The following is a 13,056-nucleotide window of genomic DNA, read 5'->3' as shown; positions in this document are numbered from 1 at the left end:
CATTCCCTTAGTTTTCACTCCTAGTCATCCAGGTCAAGTTTTCAGAATCCCAATGACTATACAAAAATAATTTGCTTGCTTACTACCTGCATTTTATGTGAATATGACTAGTCAGTAGGGAGAGTCTGAAAACCTACTCAGGGCCTGGGGAGTCAAGACCAAGGCCTATGCTCTTTGCACAGCCTCTGCTTCATCTTTAGGTAGCAGTGCTTACAGAGTTCTGACCCAGCCATAGCTCTAGCAGTTTAGTTGGGGGGGGGGGTGTTATCACCAGCTGCTTCTATTAGTGTCCAAAGTACAAGTGAGGAAATTGAAAGACTTAACATAATAAAGCTTAGTTTTTCAAAAACAGCTTATTATATGTACTCTCACACTAAAGAATCACACCTCTACAACAGTTCTTAGTAAATATTTTATTTTCTAATACAGTAATTTTAAAATTGAATATCTAAAAGTATTGAGAGTTGCTAAAATTGTATTCTTTAAAATAAAAAATATCAAAATGCAAAAGGTTAATAGTACTGCTGCCACCCTTAAGTAAAGGAGATGAACTTGCAGTTGGGGGAAGAATAGTTTTAAGTGGATAACTTACCCATTTAAAATTAGCCTTCCTATTTGAGCATTTACTTGAATGTCATCTCTGCCTAACATGACAGCCTAATCCCATACCACTAGCTCTATACTATTTGACTATATAAGTGACATACAGCCCAAAGTTAAGTGTTATCCATGCTGGCTACATGAAGGCTTTTGAGTATAAGCCCCAGCTGTGTGGATTGCTTTGTATTTTTATCCTCTTCTCCTGTTGGATGGTTTCACAACTGTAGTATGGCTCGCCAAAAGAGAGGTCTGGGTTTCAGGATATCCTCTCAGAATAATGTTAGTACAAAGGCCTCTCTGCAAGACTATTTCTGAGCCTTGAGTGCTACCCCGCAAGCTGAAATGTTTATATGCCCTTGTGTTTCTGAAGCTCTACAAATTTAAAAACAAAAAATATACATATTTGCAGAAATTCCAAAAGCAAGTAAACACATCCTTATCCAATGTGATATATAAACATGTCTAGGAATATAGAAAAATTTAACAGTCTTAACAGGTGTCAGGTATAGAATGCCCTTCTCACAGAAGATCTAAATTATTCTTCCTTCTTGACATCTGCTCCATGGTTCTGTTTTGTCTGTATAAAAAGAAAATATAATGTGAAGGCTGTTCTTCTAAACCTCCTACAAAAACAAAGGGGAGGGAATGCATGTCTTTAACTAAATAGATTTCTCTCTTAATATCATGAGCTATATAGCACATAGATACATACAACCGACAGGTCCTTATTTCTTGGAGTAGAAAAGGATTAACCCTTTTGTGGGTTAATGACAAACAAGTGTATGAACATTTTAAAAATCCCACAAAATGAGTCTCGTGGTTCTGCCTACATGGGAAAACTAGTTTAGTAGGAAGCAGCAGGTAAGGAGTTAATAAAGATTTGATTAATCGCTTAATCAGAATTCTAAGCGATGTACATATCACTAAAAATTACAAAATTTAGGGAACAATACAGCAAATGACAAAAACTAAATAAAGACTTAACATGACAAACCCATTCAACACAAGGGAAAGTAGGGAAGGAAATACAAATTATTTGATAGTAAGACATTCAAGGGAAAAACAAAAGGAATGGAAAAATCATTAAAAAAAATCAATACACTTCAATGAAGCTATGCAGTAAAGTTAAAATCTGGCTTACTAATTATCAAATGCATCCTTAAAAAGAAAGCTTTTTAATTTGCTCTTAAATTTATCCAAGTTGCATTCTTCTCTTAAGTAAATAGGGAGCGAGTTCCATGTTTGAGAGGCTGTGATAGAAAAAATAAATTGCCATCTTTTGTATTAATAATTTTAAGTGAGGGGATTGTCAGTAAATGTTGTTCATTCGATCTTAATGTTCTATTTGAAGTGTATTGAATCAATAGTTTAAAAATAAAAGCAGACATTTTATAAAATAAGGCTTTGAATGTAAGCAAACTTGTTATCCGGTGAGCTACTGGAAGCCAATGCGCTTTCCTAAGGAGAGGTGTCACGTGATCAAACTTCCTTGCTTTGGAAATAAGTTTAATAGAAGCATTTTGAATAATCTGTAAACATTTGATTTCATTTTGAGCTATTCCCTTAAATAGGGCATTGCAGTAATCGATTTTAGAAATCACCAAAGAATGAATTAGAATGTTAAGTGATTTTGAACAGAGAAATTGAGAAACTGAACGAATTTGACGAAGTCTGAAAAAGGTTGATTTAACAATGCTACTGATGTGGTCATGATAGGTTAATTTATAATCTGCAGCGTAAAAGGATAATCAGACTTGGGAGGGGGGTCTGTTTTTTTCTTCACTCACCCCCCTACTCTTTTATCTGATAGTACTGACTAGAGTAAAAAACTGCTGGGATCTACTGAATTACATAGCTGACAGCCTGTCTTGATCACTGCCCCTGCCAAGTTGCTGAAGAGGGCCGCGGGGAAGTTACAAGTAGAATGGAGAGAGCTGCAGATACAGGTGCAGGTGGAGGGAGATGGTCAGCGTGTGCGAGCAAGATCCTGGGGAGCCTTCACAGTGACTTCCTCCCCTCCCACCAGCTCTCCTACTTGCCAGGGCAGTGATTTACCGGCAACTTCCTGCAGGCAAGTACTGAGAGCTGCTGGAAGGGGAGACAGCCACTGTAGGAGGCAGGGAAGCTGCTGGATAAAGGGAGAGCTGTTACTGGACTTGGAGAGAGTTAGAAGGAGAGATGCTGCTGGGAGGGGAGGAGGGAAAGGGATGGGAAGAGAAGAGAGTTAATGTTGGATAGAGGGAGGAGGGAAGGGATAAGGAGAGATGCTGCTGGAAGGGGAGGAGGGAAAGGGATGGGAAGAGAGTTAATGTTGGATAGAGGGAGGGAAGGGAGAAGAAGGAGAGATGCTGCTGGGAGGGGAGGAGAGAAAGGGATGGGAAGAGAGTTAATGTTGGATAGAGGGAGGAGGGAAGGGAGAAGGAAAAAATGGAAGGGAAGGGAGAAAGAAAAAAGGAAGGAAACAGCTGGCAGGGAGATTACAGGAAGGGAAGGGGGTCAGGGTGGAATGGAGAGATCAGATGAGGGAAAGGGGAGAGAGAGGAATGAGAAAGTAGAGAGACATTAATGCTGGAAAGGGGGTCAACAGAGAAATGAGAGAGGGATAAAGATGCTAGATCTGGTGTAGGAGAGATAAAAATGAAGAAGGCAGTGAAGCTGGAATGAATGATGTAAAAAGGAGAGAGGAAGAACAGGCTGGATATACAGGGAAGAGGGGCATAGAAATAAGTCAGATACATATGGAAGGGGGAGAGGGCAGACATTGGATGGAACGGGCAGATGCTGGAAGGAAAAGAGTGAAAAGAAGATGAAAGTAGAAACCAGAGACAACAAAAGGTAGAAAAAAATAATTTTATTTCTATTTTGTCATTCGAATATATCAGATTTGAAATATATATCCTGCTAGAGACATAACTGGGGACTGCAGTATTCTGTTAGCATGATATTTCTATGTAGCATTCTATAATAACTTGGTTTGTTCAGTTTTCTTGATAGTAGAGGGGATATATGTGAAGGGGAGGGGAGACAGGTGTTTTGTTGGTCCGTGCTCTGTATATTTGTATTTATAAAATCACAATTGTTCAGAATATTGTTTCTTTTTATACTTTAATAAAATACATTCAATATAAAATCATAATTGCGGCTTGTGCAGATGGGATCAGATGGTTTGCGGGAACCGAGCTCACGGAGATGGGGCGTAAACGGGGTTTTAAAATTTTAGTCCTAGTAGTTTGCTGGTCCACAAAATAATTCTTTTATTTCTGCCGGTCCACGGGTGTAAAAAGGTTGAAGAACACTGTAGTAAACCATCTCCTTTTATATCATGGATGGATACTTGTCCTTCAGCTCCTGTCCTATTATTCTTTCGGAGTGTCCCCTCTGTCCTGCAGGTCTATGGTAGGATACTTCTTCACTATTCTCTAATCTTTCTCCCAAACATTCTGCCATGCAAGCACTTAGGTCTGGTCGAAGCAGTATTTGGGATTTATTTGGTCAGGAGCCATGACAAAGTCCAAGATGTTTTGCTTTGGGATTCCCACTTTTCTTTGGTTTCTGTTAAGGGTTTTGGTATTTTTAACTCTTCCAGTTTTCTAGATGCTCTTTTCTTGTGCATTCAATTGGTCTACTATTTTCTTGTTACTTGTATCCTAGTGACAATGAACTGGTAGGAGATTTCCCCTGGCAAAATTCTCTTGTGTGTGTCATTATGGGTTTAGCCAATCCCCTCTTGTCAAGTAGATTTTCAATTTTCTTCTTTCCACTTATACTGGGAGATTAAAAGTACATTTGCATGTTGAGGTTGCAGGGAGGAAGACTCAGGAGCAATGTTAGGATATTATTTTCACAGAGAGGGTGGTAGATGCCTGGAATGCCCTCCTGAGGGAAGTGGTAGAGAGGAAAACGGTGATGGAATTCAAAAAAGCATGGGATAAACAGAGGATCTCTAATTAGAAAACAAAGGATGTAAATTAAAGAGTTAAGGCTGGTACTGGACAGATTTGCGTAGTCTGTGTCCCATATGTGGTGATATGATGTAGGATTGGGCTGGGGAGGGCATCAATGAAAACTCCAGTAACTTGGAACATGAGAATGTTACTGGCCAGACTTTATGGTAGATATCTTGCAAACAGGATGATTGGATAGGCTGGAGTGAGCTTGGATGGCAACTTCAGCATTTGGAACCTAGAACAATACGAGGTGGACTTTACAGTCTTATGACTCAGAAATATCAAAGAAGAAAAAGTTAATTTAATCATGTATTTTTTAATGGGTATAACTAATGGGCAGACTGGATGGACCATCAGTGGCGTACCAAGGGGGGACGTGGGGGGGGAGGTCCGCCCGGGTGCACGGCTTTAGGGGTGCACAGCCGGCCAGATCCGGGTCCTCCTGCCCTTCCTATCCCCCGGCCCGCGCTGCTGCAATCTTACCTCCCCCTGCCGACAAGAAGTCTTTCCGACGTCAATTCTGACGTCGGAGAGGACGTTCCAGGCCAGCCAGGCAGCAATTGGCTGGCCTGGAACGTCCTCTCCGCCGTCAGAATTGTCGGAGAAGTGCTTTTTTTTATTTTTTCCGCGGCAGGGAGGGCAGGATGTAGGCAGGCAATCTGGCTGGCTTTAGTGCAGCAGGGAGGGAGGGAGTTAGGTAGTCAGACAGGCAAGGCTGGCTTTGGGGGTGGACAAAATCTGGAAGGCAGTGGGGGGGGACATAAGGAGGCACTAAGGACATGGGAAGGAGGCACTGGGGGCACCAAGGACACAGGAAGGAGGCAATGGGGGCACCATGGACACAGGAAGGAGGCAATGGGGGCACCATGGACACGGGAAGGAGGCAATGGGGGCACCATGGACACGGGAAGGAGGCAATGGGGGCACTAAGGACATGAGAAGGAAGGAGGGAGTGAATAGAAAGGGACAATTGTTGGGCCTGAGTGCAGAAAGAAATGAAAGAAAGGATACACAGTCAATTAATAGATGTCCCCTTTTGATGAAAAAAATAAATGGTCACGTTACCTCTGACTTACTTTCTCTGCAGCAGAATCGGCAGCCGCGCTGAGGTGCAGGAAGGTCCCGCGATGACTCGTCTGCCAGCTCTGCTCTGGAAGAAGTAAGCTACGTTGGAGGGGGTGGACCTGGCCGAAGCAGTCATTGCGAGACTTTGCCACAACTCCCTGCGTCTGCTGGAGCAGAGCCAGCAGACAAGTCATCGCAGGACCTTCCAGCATGCAGCTGCTGAGTCTGCTCCAGAGCAAGTACGTCGGAGTGGGGTGGACTGGCAGCCGGCAGCTAGTCATCGTGGGACCTTGCTGCATGAAGGAAGAGAAAGGAGCAGGATTGCTGGAATGGAAGAGTGGTAGAGGGAAAGAAAGGGGGCAGGGTGGTATGGAAGGGTGGTATGGTATGGAAGAACTGATGTACAGAGAAAGGGGAGAGACATAAGGGGGAAGGATATTGGAGGGAAAGAAAGGGGGCAGATGCTGATTAAAGAGGGGTGGATGGCGAGAGAAAGGGCAGACATTGGATGGTAGTGGGGAGCCTATGCTGGATGGAAGTGCAGATGGGAGAGATAAGGGAGCAAATACAGGAAGGACATGGAAGGAGAGAAAGAGGGGAACAGACGCTGGATGGAAGTGGACAGAGAGAGGAGAAGGTACTAGATGGAAGGGTTGGAGAAAGAGGGTACATGATGGAAGGAGGGGATAAATAAAAGGAGGGCACATGATGGGGAGAAAATGATTGAGTTAGGGAAACACTGGAGGGGTGAGGGGAAGAGGTGGCAAGCTTTAGGTAGACAGTAAAAAAGAACATTGATGAAGGTAGTAAGAACGTAATCTAGACAGATGCAGAAAATAAATTGAAAAGGAAAATGAGGGAAAAAAGGGAAAGGGATTGCAGAGGAAAGGTGTGGGAGAGGGAAGGAGAGGATAGAGATGCCAGACCAATGGGGGTGAAAGGAGAGATGGAAGGGGGAGGCATACAGTTTCTGGAAGGGGCATAGAAGGAGAGAAGATGCCATATAGGGGAAGAGAGACGGCAGACAGTGGATGGAAGGAAGAGAATTACAATAAGATGAGGAAAGCAGAAACCACAGAAGACAAAGGTAGAAAAATTTTTTTTCTATTTATTTATTGCTTTAGGAGACATGTGTCACTGTTTCTGTGGTGCAATGTATGCAGAGTCCAGCTTCTTACTGATTCAATTTAACCTTTGTCTATGTATTTCTATTTTATCCCTTTTACAAAACTGTGGAGCGTTTTTTAGTGCCAGCCGTGGTGGTAGCAGCTCTGATGCTCAGAATTCTATGAGCGTCAGAGCTGTTACCACCGTGGCTAAAATCCACACTACAGTTTTGTAAAAGAGGGAGGGGTTAGTTTGTGATTACATATTCCATACTAGGCGAAGGTGTTTTCTGTGTTCTGTGTGTTCGAAAGACATGGTTTTTTGTTAGGCTTGACTGCAGGATTGATCTGTACTAGTCTGGCTTGTTTAGTTTTACAATGGGTGTATTGATGTTGTACTGCTCACTGCAGTATGCAAGATGCTGCCTTTTCCTAGGTACTCATGTGTGACATGTGGCTTGTTACTAAAAATCATGTTTTTCGTACAGATTGGGGGGGTCAAAAAATGATGGGCCCCAGATGTTGCATATGCTAGGTACGCCACTGTGGACCGTTCAGGTCTTTATCTGCCATCATTTACTATGTTACTATTATTCTACTCTAATAATATTCTAAGACTAATTCTAGCTCCATATTTTATTCTGCATCTAGTCCATGGGAGATTTTTTCTTATAGCTGGTTTACATCATTATATTCTTCATATAAGGTAATGTGCTATGCATCTACCGATGGTCTTTGTTTTTCCCGATTCTTTCAGAAGATTCCAGTGGAAATCTCTCTGCCGATTATTATTTATTTTTTTCCAAATTCTTTATTCATTTTTTCATCTTACATCAAGTACACAATATTACATCATTTGAAACTTTTACACATCACTTGAAATTCGTTCAATTGTCATCTTACATACATAAATTTATTCCCTTTCCACCCACCCTTACCACAAATATTTTAATTCAAAATATCATATAAATATTGTATTCTTATCTATTGATTAAACCTATAAAATAACTTTATACCTTCCCCCTCCCCCTACGTATAAATGTACTTTCAGTGGCATTTGACCATGTCTCCCCGCTCCTGGCCAAGCTCCACTGGCTTCCGATAATCGCCAGGGTCCACTATAAATGCGCCTGTTTAACTTTCAAAATCCTGTATGGCATCCTCCCTCCCTTTATCCCTCTTTCTTGGAATTCCTCAAACCCTAATACCACCAGATCCTCCCACAAATTAAAACTATCCTTCCCCTCGCTAAAAGGCATTTCCCACACAGGAAAGCTAGGGACCTCCCTCCACTTCAAAATCACTGAGCTCTGGAACAACCTTACCTCCCCTCTTCGGAACTTGAGCTCTCTCCAAGTTTTCCGCAAACATTTGAAAACCTGGCTTTTCTCAAAAAATGTAAGTCTCCCTCCAACTTAGGAATCAAGGAAACTCTTATATCTTGGCATCCCAAGTCCTCTAAATTTTCTTCACACTTCTACCTCTAACCCTCTGCTGTAGTTCCTTCCTATTTCTCCTACTGTAAACCGCGTCGAGCTCTATGAACGTGGAGATGATGTGGTATACAAACCTAAGGATTAGATTAGATTATTCATTACAATAATTTGTCAATGGACCCCAAATCTTTTTAAAATTATTATAATTCCCTTTTTGTAAAGCAATTGTTCTTTCCATTTTATAAATATGGCATAACGAATTCCACCAGAATGTATAGTTAAGCCTACTGTAATTTTTCAAATTACTGGTGATGTTGTATGGCGACTCCTGTCATAATCAATAAAAGTTTATTATTACTTGATGAAATTTGACTTTTTGCTCTCATTGACATCCCGAACCGAATTGTATCATATGACAATGCTACATGGTTTTCTAGTAAACAATTAATTTGAAACCAAATTGATTTCCAAAAAGCCATGTTACAGGGACAATAGAATATTAAATGGTCCAGAGTCCCTGCTTCCAGATTACATTGCCAGCATCTATTTGACTTAGAACTATCTAACTTTTGTAATCGAACAGGGGTCCAAAAAGCTCTATATAGCAAAAAGAACCAAGTTTGTCTCATAGATGCGGACACTGTACATCTCATTCTCCAAGACCAAATTCGTGGCCATTGAGACGCAGAAATTTGATGCTTAATCTCAATGCTCCAAATGTCTCTAAGACCAGTCTTTGGTTTTTTATTCATATATCCAGATATCAATTTATACCACTGTGCGGCTTGGTGTCCCAAGAAATCCGCCTGAAAGCATAAGAATTCCAGACTATACTGATTATTAAAATTTTTCCAGTCAGGGAACCCCTCCTGAATAGCCTGCTTCAGTTGCAACCATTTAAAGCTTTGTGATTTATTAAGACCAAATTTATGTTGCAACTGTGAAAAATCAAGCAGTTTACCATTTGAAATAACATCATCTAAAATCTGTATACCAGCAATAATCCAATGCTTCCATACGACTTTAAATCCGCCAATTTGAATCTTGGAGTTTACCCATAAAGATTGATTTATGTATTGGGTTAGGTGTTAACGCAATGTTTTCCATGTATCCATTAATATTCTGTTCTCTTTATATATTCTAGGCATCTTGATACTAAGAACATGAGATAAATGTAAAGGAAACATGAGTCGCCATTCCAAATACAACCAATCTGGGGTATTTTCCATGAGCTCTGGGAGGACCCACTACATACCCTGGCGTAAAATATAGGCTTGATGATATCTATAAAAGTTTGGAAAATCTACCCCATCCTCCTCAATTGGTTTTTATAAAGATACTAAAGCAATTCTAGGCATTTTACCCTGCCAAACAAATTTTGTAAGAATACTATTTAACTTTTTATAAAAGGACCCTTGAAAAAAAACTGTTATCATACTCATTTGATAACAAACCACAAGCAATATCATCATTTTAATAGTTTGGACTCTCCCCCACCAAGAAAGATATAAAGGATTCCATTGCTCACATATTTCTGTTACTTTCTTTAATAAAAGTTTTTCATTCTCTTTTATTGTGTCTTCTAGTGTATTTTTTATCTTAACACCTAAATATTTTAATCCATCTTCCTTCCATACAAATGAGAACAATTCAAATAAACCTTTAGTCCAATGCACATTAAGCGGAAGAATTTCTGACTTATTCCAATTTATCTTATACCCCGAAAATTTTCCAAATTTCTCTATCAACTCCAGCAAGCATGAAATAGTAGTTTCTGGATTTCTCAAATAAAGCAGTATATCATCTGCATATGCAGAGACTTTATATTCTCAATCTGTACGAGGAATACCCTATATCCCCTTCGCTTGCTGAATGGCTAATAACAAGGGTTCTAATACAATATCAAAAAGCAAAGGAGATAATGGACAGCCTTGTCTAACCCCCCTCTGCAAATTAAAACGCTCTGATAAATTATTATTAATATACAATCTTGCAGTAGGGGAGCTATACAACATCAGAATCATTTGTATAAATCCCGAACCTATACTAAACTAAACTAAACCTTAAGTTTATATAACGCATCATCTCCACGGATGTTGTGGAGCTCAGCACGGTTTACAACAGTGGTCTCAAACTCCAACCCTTTGCAGGGCCACATTTTGGATTTGTAGGTACTTGGAGGGCCTCAGAAAAAAATAGTTATGTCTTATTAAAGAAATGACAATTTTGTATTAGGTAAAACTCTTTATAGTTTACAAATCTTTCCTTTTGGCTAAGTCTTAATAATAATATTGTAATTTATAGCTAAAGAGACATATGATCAAGAAACTGTTTTATTTTACTTTTGTGATTATGATAAACATACCGAGGGCCTTACAATAGTACCTGGCAGGCCGCATGTGGCCCCCGGACCGCGAGTTTGAGACCACTGGTTTACAAGAACTTAAAATATAGGAAGAGAAGGAAAAAAAAGGTTTAATGAACTTATATATAGAAGAGAAGAGTAAGGGGGGATAGAATTACATTTTAGTGAAAAGCCAGGTTTTCAGTTGCTTGTGGAATAATTGGAGGGAGCCCAGCAGCGGGGTCGTAAGGTCTTTCCAAAGACCTGTGATTCTGAAGAAAAGGGATTTTCCCAGTTTGCCTGCATAGTGAATACCGTGTAGAGAGGGGAAGGATAATTTATACCTTTGGGCAGAGTGCTTGAAGTGCTTGAATGGGACTCCTTGAAACAGCCTAGTGCGGGGGTCGGCAACCCGCGACTCTTTTCCACCTTTGCCGCGGCTCCGGTAGTGTGTCACGCAGGCATGCAGCTTACAAGTCCGGTCGCGGCGGGAAATAGCCATGCTGAGCAGTGAGCTCAGCATGTACACAGATGAAAGCCTTGCTTGCTGATTGGTCCGGCGGCCCCGCCCCGCCATGCCGCCGGACCAATCAGCAAGCAAGGCTTTCATCTGTGTACGAGCTGAGCTCACTGCTCAGCATGGCTATTTCCTGCCGCGATGCCGGACTTGTAAGCTGCATGCCTGCATCACCAGAATTTAGGTAGGCTGTTTTCATCCCCGTGGGAGTCCCGTTGGCCAGGGGGCGTCCCCGTGGGAGTCCCGTGGGTCAGGGGGGCATCCCCGTGGGAGTCCCGTGGGCCAGGGGGAACAGGGAGACAGAAAGAACAAGTTGGGGGAGAGAATGAGGTCTGGAGGAGAGGAAACATACAGGAGGCTGAAAGAAAGGAAGATATAGTGAGATGGACACAAAGAAGGGTGATGCTGGAAAATAGGTGGAATGGTAATTCTGACAAACACAGAAGGGAAATGCTGGATCAAGGAGAGATGGGGCTCAGGCTGGATGGAATGAGGAGAAATGCCTTGTTGGCCCGGAACTTCCTCTCCTACGTCAGAATTGACGTCAGGGAGCGGAATGCTGGTCAGCGCAACGCTTCTGCAGGGAAAGCTTGGGACGGCGGTGGCTTGGGGGCTATTCCCCGATGGCGGTGGCAGCAAACCGAGTGGCTTGGGGGAGGGCACGGAGAAAGAAAGAAAGGGGGCTGACAGGGAGACAGAAAGAAGGCGGAACAGGGAGACAGAAAGAAAAAGTTGGGGAGAGAATGGGTCTGGAGGAAGAAAGATTGGATGCAAAGTCAGAAGAAGAAAGTGCAACCAGAGACTCATGAAATCACCAAACAGCAAAGGTAGGAAAAATGATTTTATTTTCAATTTAGTGATCCTGTATATAGCATTAAGATAAGAAACAATATATGCAGTGTTAGATTTGTTTTATAATGGTTTTGCGGCTCCAAGTTTTTTTTTTCTTTTCGAAAACGGGTCCAAGTGGCTCTTTATGTCTTAAAGGTTGCAGACCCCTGGCCTAGTGAAACGTGATTCCATGTCGGAGTCCCATTCAAGCACTTTAAGCTAAGTTAACTATTAAATTATTCATTAAGTTATTAAAAAGTATTTAATATGATAAAGAAATATACCTAGAGAAAGAATAGGGGATAAGACCAATGAGGAGACTAGCTACATTGGAAATTCTGTACTTTGAACAGATTTATTCTGTACAGAAGTAGCCACTGAGGCCATATCCCAAAGCAGATATACGTAAATCAATGAAAGATAGATAAGATGGTGAAGGTCTGGAAATGAAGAAGGAAAACTGCTGTTTATCAGAAGATTTTTGATGGATATTAGAAGATTATTTATGTAAAATATGCTCTAAGTATATGAGGCAATGAGGACATACTAAGATTGGAGATATATCAGAAATGTACACATTGGGAATCACTTTATTGTAACTGTTATTATGTATTCATGTCACGTGAAATAGTAGCTTTAGAAGCACATGAAATAGATAAACAATAGGTTACCTTGGTCTAATCCTCACTATAAATGCATTATGAAATTATAACCTTGTAAAGCACTAACTAAGTAATTAATGGCGCTATGATTCTCAATAAAAAGGAGGAGACACCATTCATTTGGAGCGCCTCCTCCCGACTCTAAGACTGCATGTGTGTGTTTCCTCTGTGTCATTCCTACATGCTTGATACATGAAAGTCCACTCAACACGATCAAAGGCTTTTTCCGCTTCTAAAGAGACAGAGAAAGCCGGATCTTTTAAGGCTTTTATTAAATTTAACATATGAAAAGCCAGTCTGGTATTATTAGAGGAATGTCTCTTAGCAACAAATCCTGTTTGGTGCATATCAATAATAAAAGGAGAGCCTTAGCTAATTGTAAAAACCAATGTTTTAGCCAAAAGTTTTCCATCAACATTAATTAGCGAGATAGGCCTGTAGTTTGAAACCAAAGTGGGATCTCTGTTTGGCTTTGGCAAAACGATTGTTAATGATTCTGCCATAGTACCTGTAATGCAACCTTTAGTTAGTTGGTATTGATATAAATA

At 41.0% G+C, this 13,056-nt stretch overlaps 1 protein-coding gene across 3 annotated transcripts in view; it reads right to left on the bottom strand.

Annotated features, from left to right (window-relative positions):
- Window positions 1-393: 393 nt before the first annotated feature.
- Window positions 394-13,056, bottom strand: part of TRAFD1 (TRAF-type zinc finger domain containing 1) — an 85,423-nt gene continuing 72,760 nt past the window's right edge. For all 3 annotated transcript variants that reach the window (XM_033955599.1, XM_033955598.1, XM_033955600.1), the window contains exon 12: window positions 394-1,177. In XM_033955599.1, coding sequence (XP_033811490.1) covers window positions 1,136-1,177 — 42 coding nt within the window. In that variant the 3' untranslated portion in view covers window positions 394-1,135. The remainder of the gene's footprint in view (window positions 1,178-13,056) is intronic.

The sequence above is a fragment of the Geotrypetes seraphini genome, chromosome 8 (genome assembly GCF_902459505.1).
Source record: "Geotrypetes seraphini chromosome 8, aGeoSer1.1, whole genome shotgun sequence".
NCBI lineage: Eukaryota > Metazoa > Chordata > Amphibia > Gymnophiona > Dermophiidae > Geotrypetes > Geotrypetes seraphini.
The sequence above is the reverse complement of the archived record's forward strand: the minus strand, read 5'-3'. Positions and strand labels throughout refer to the sequence as shown.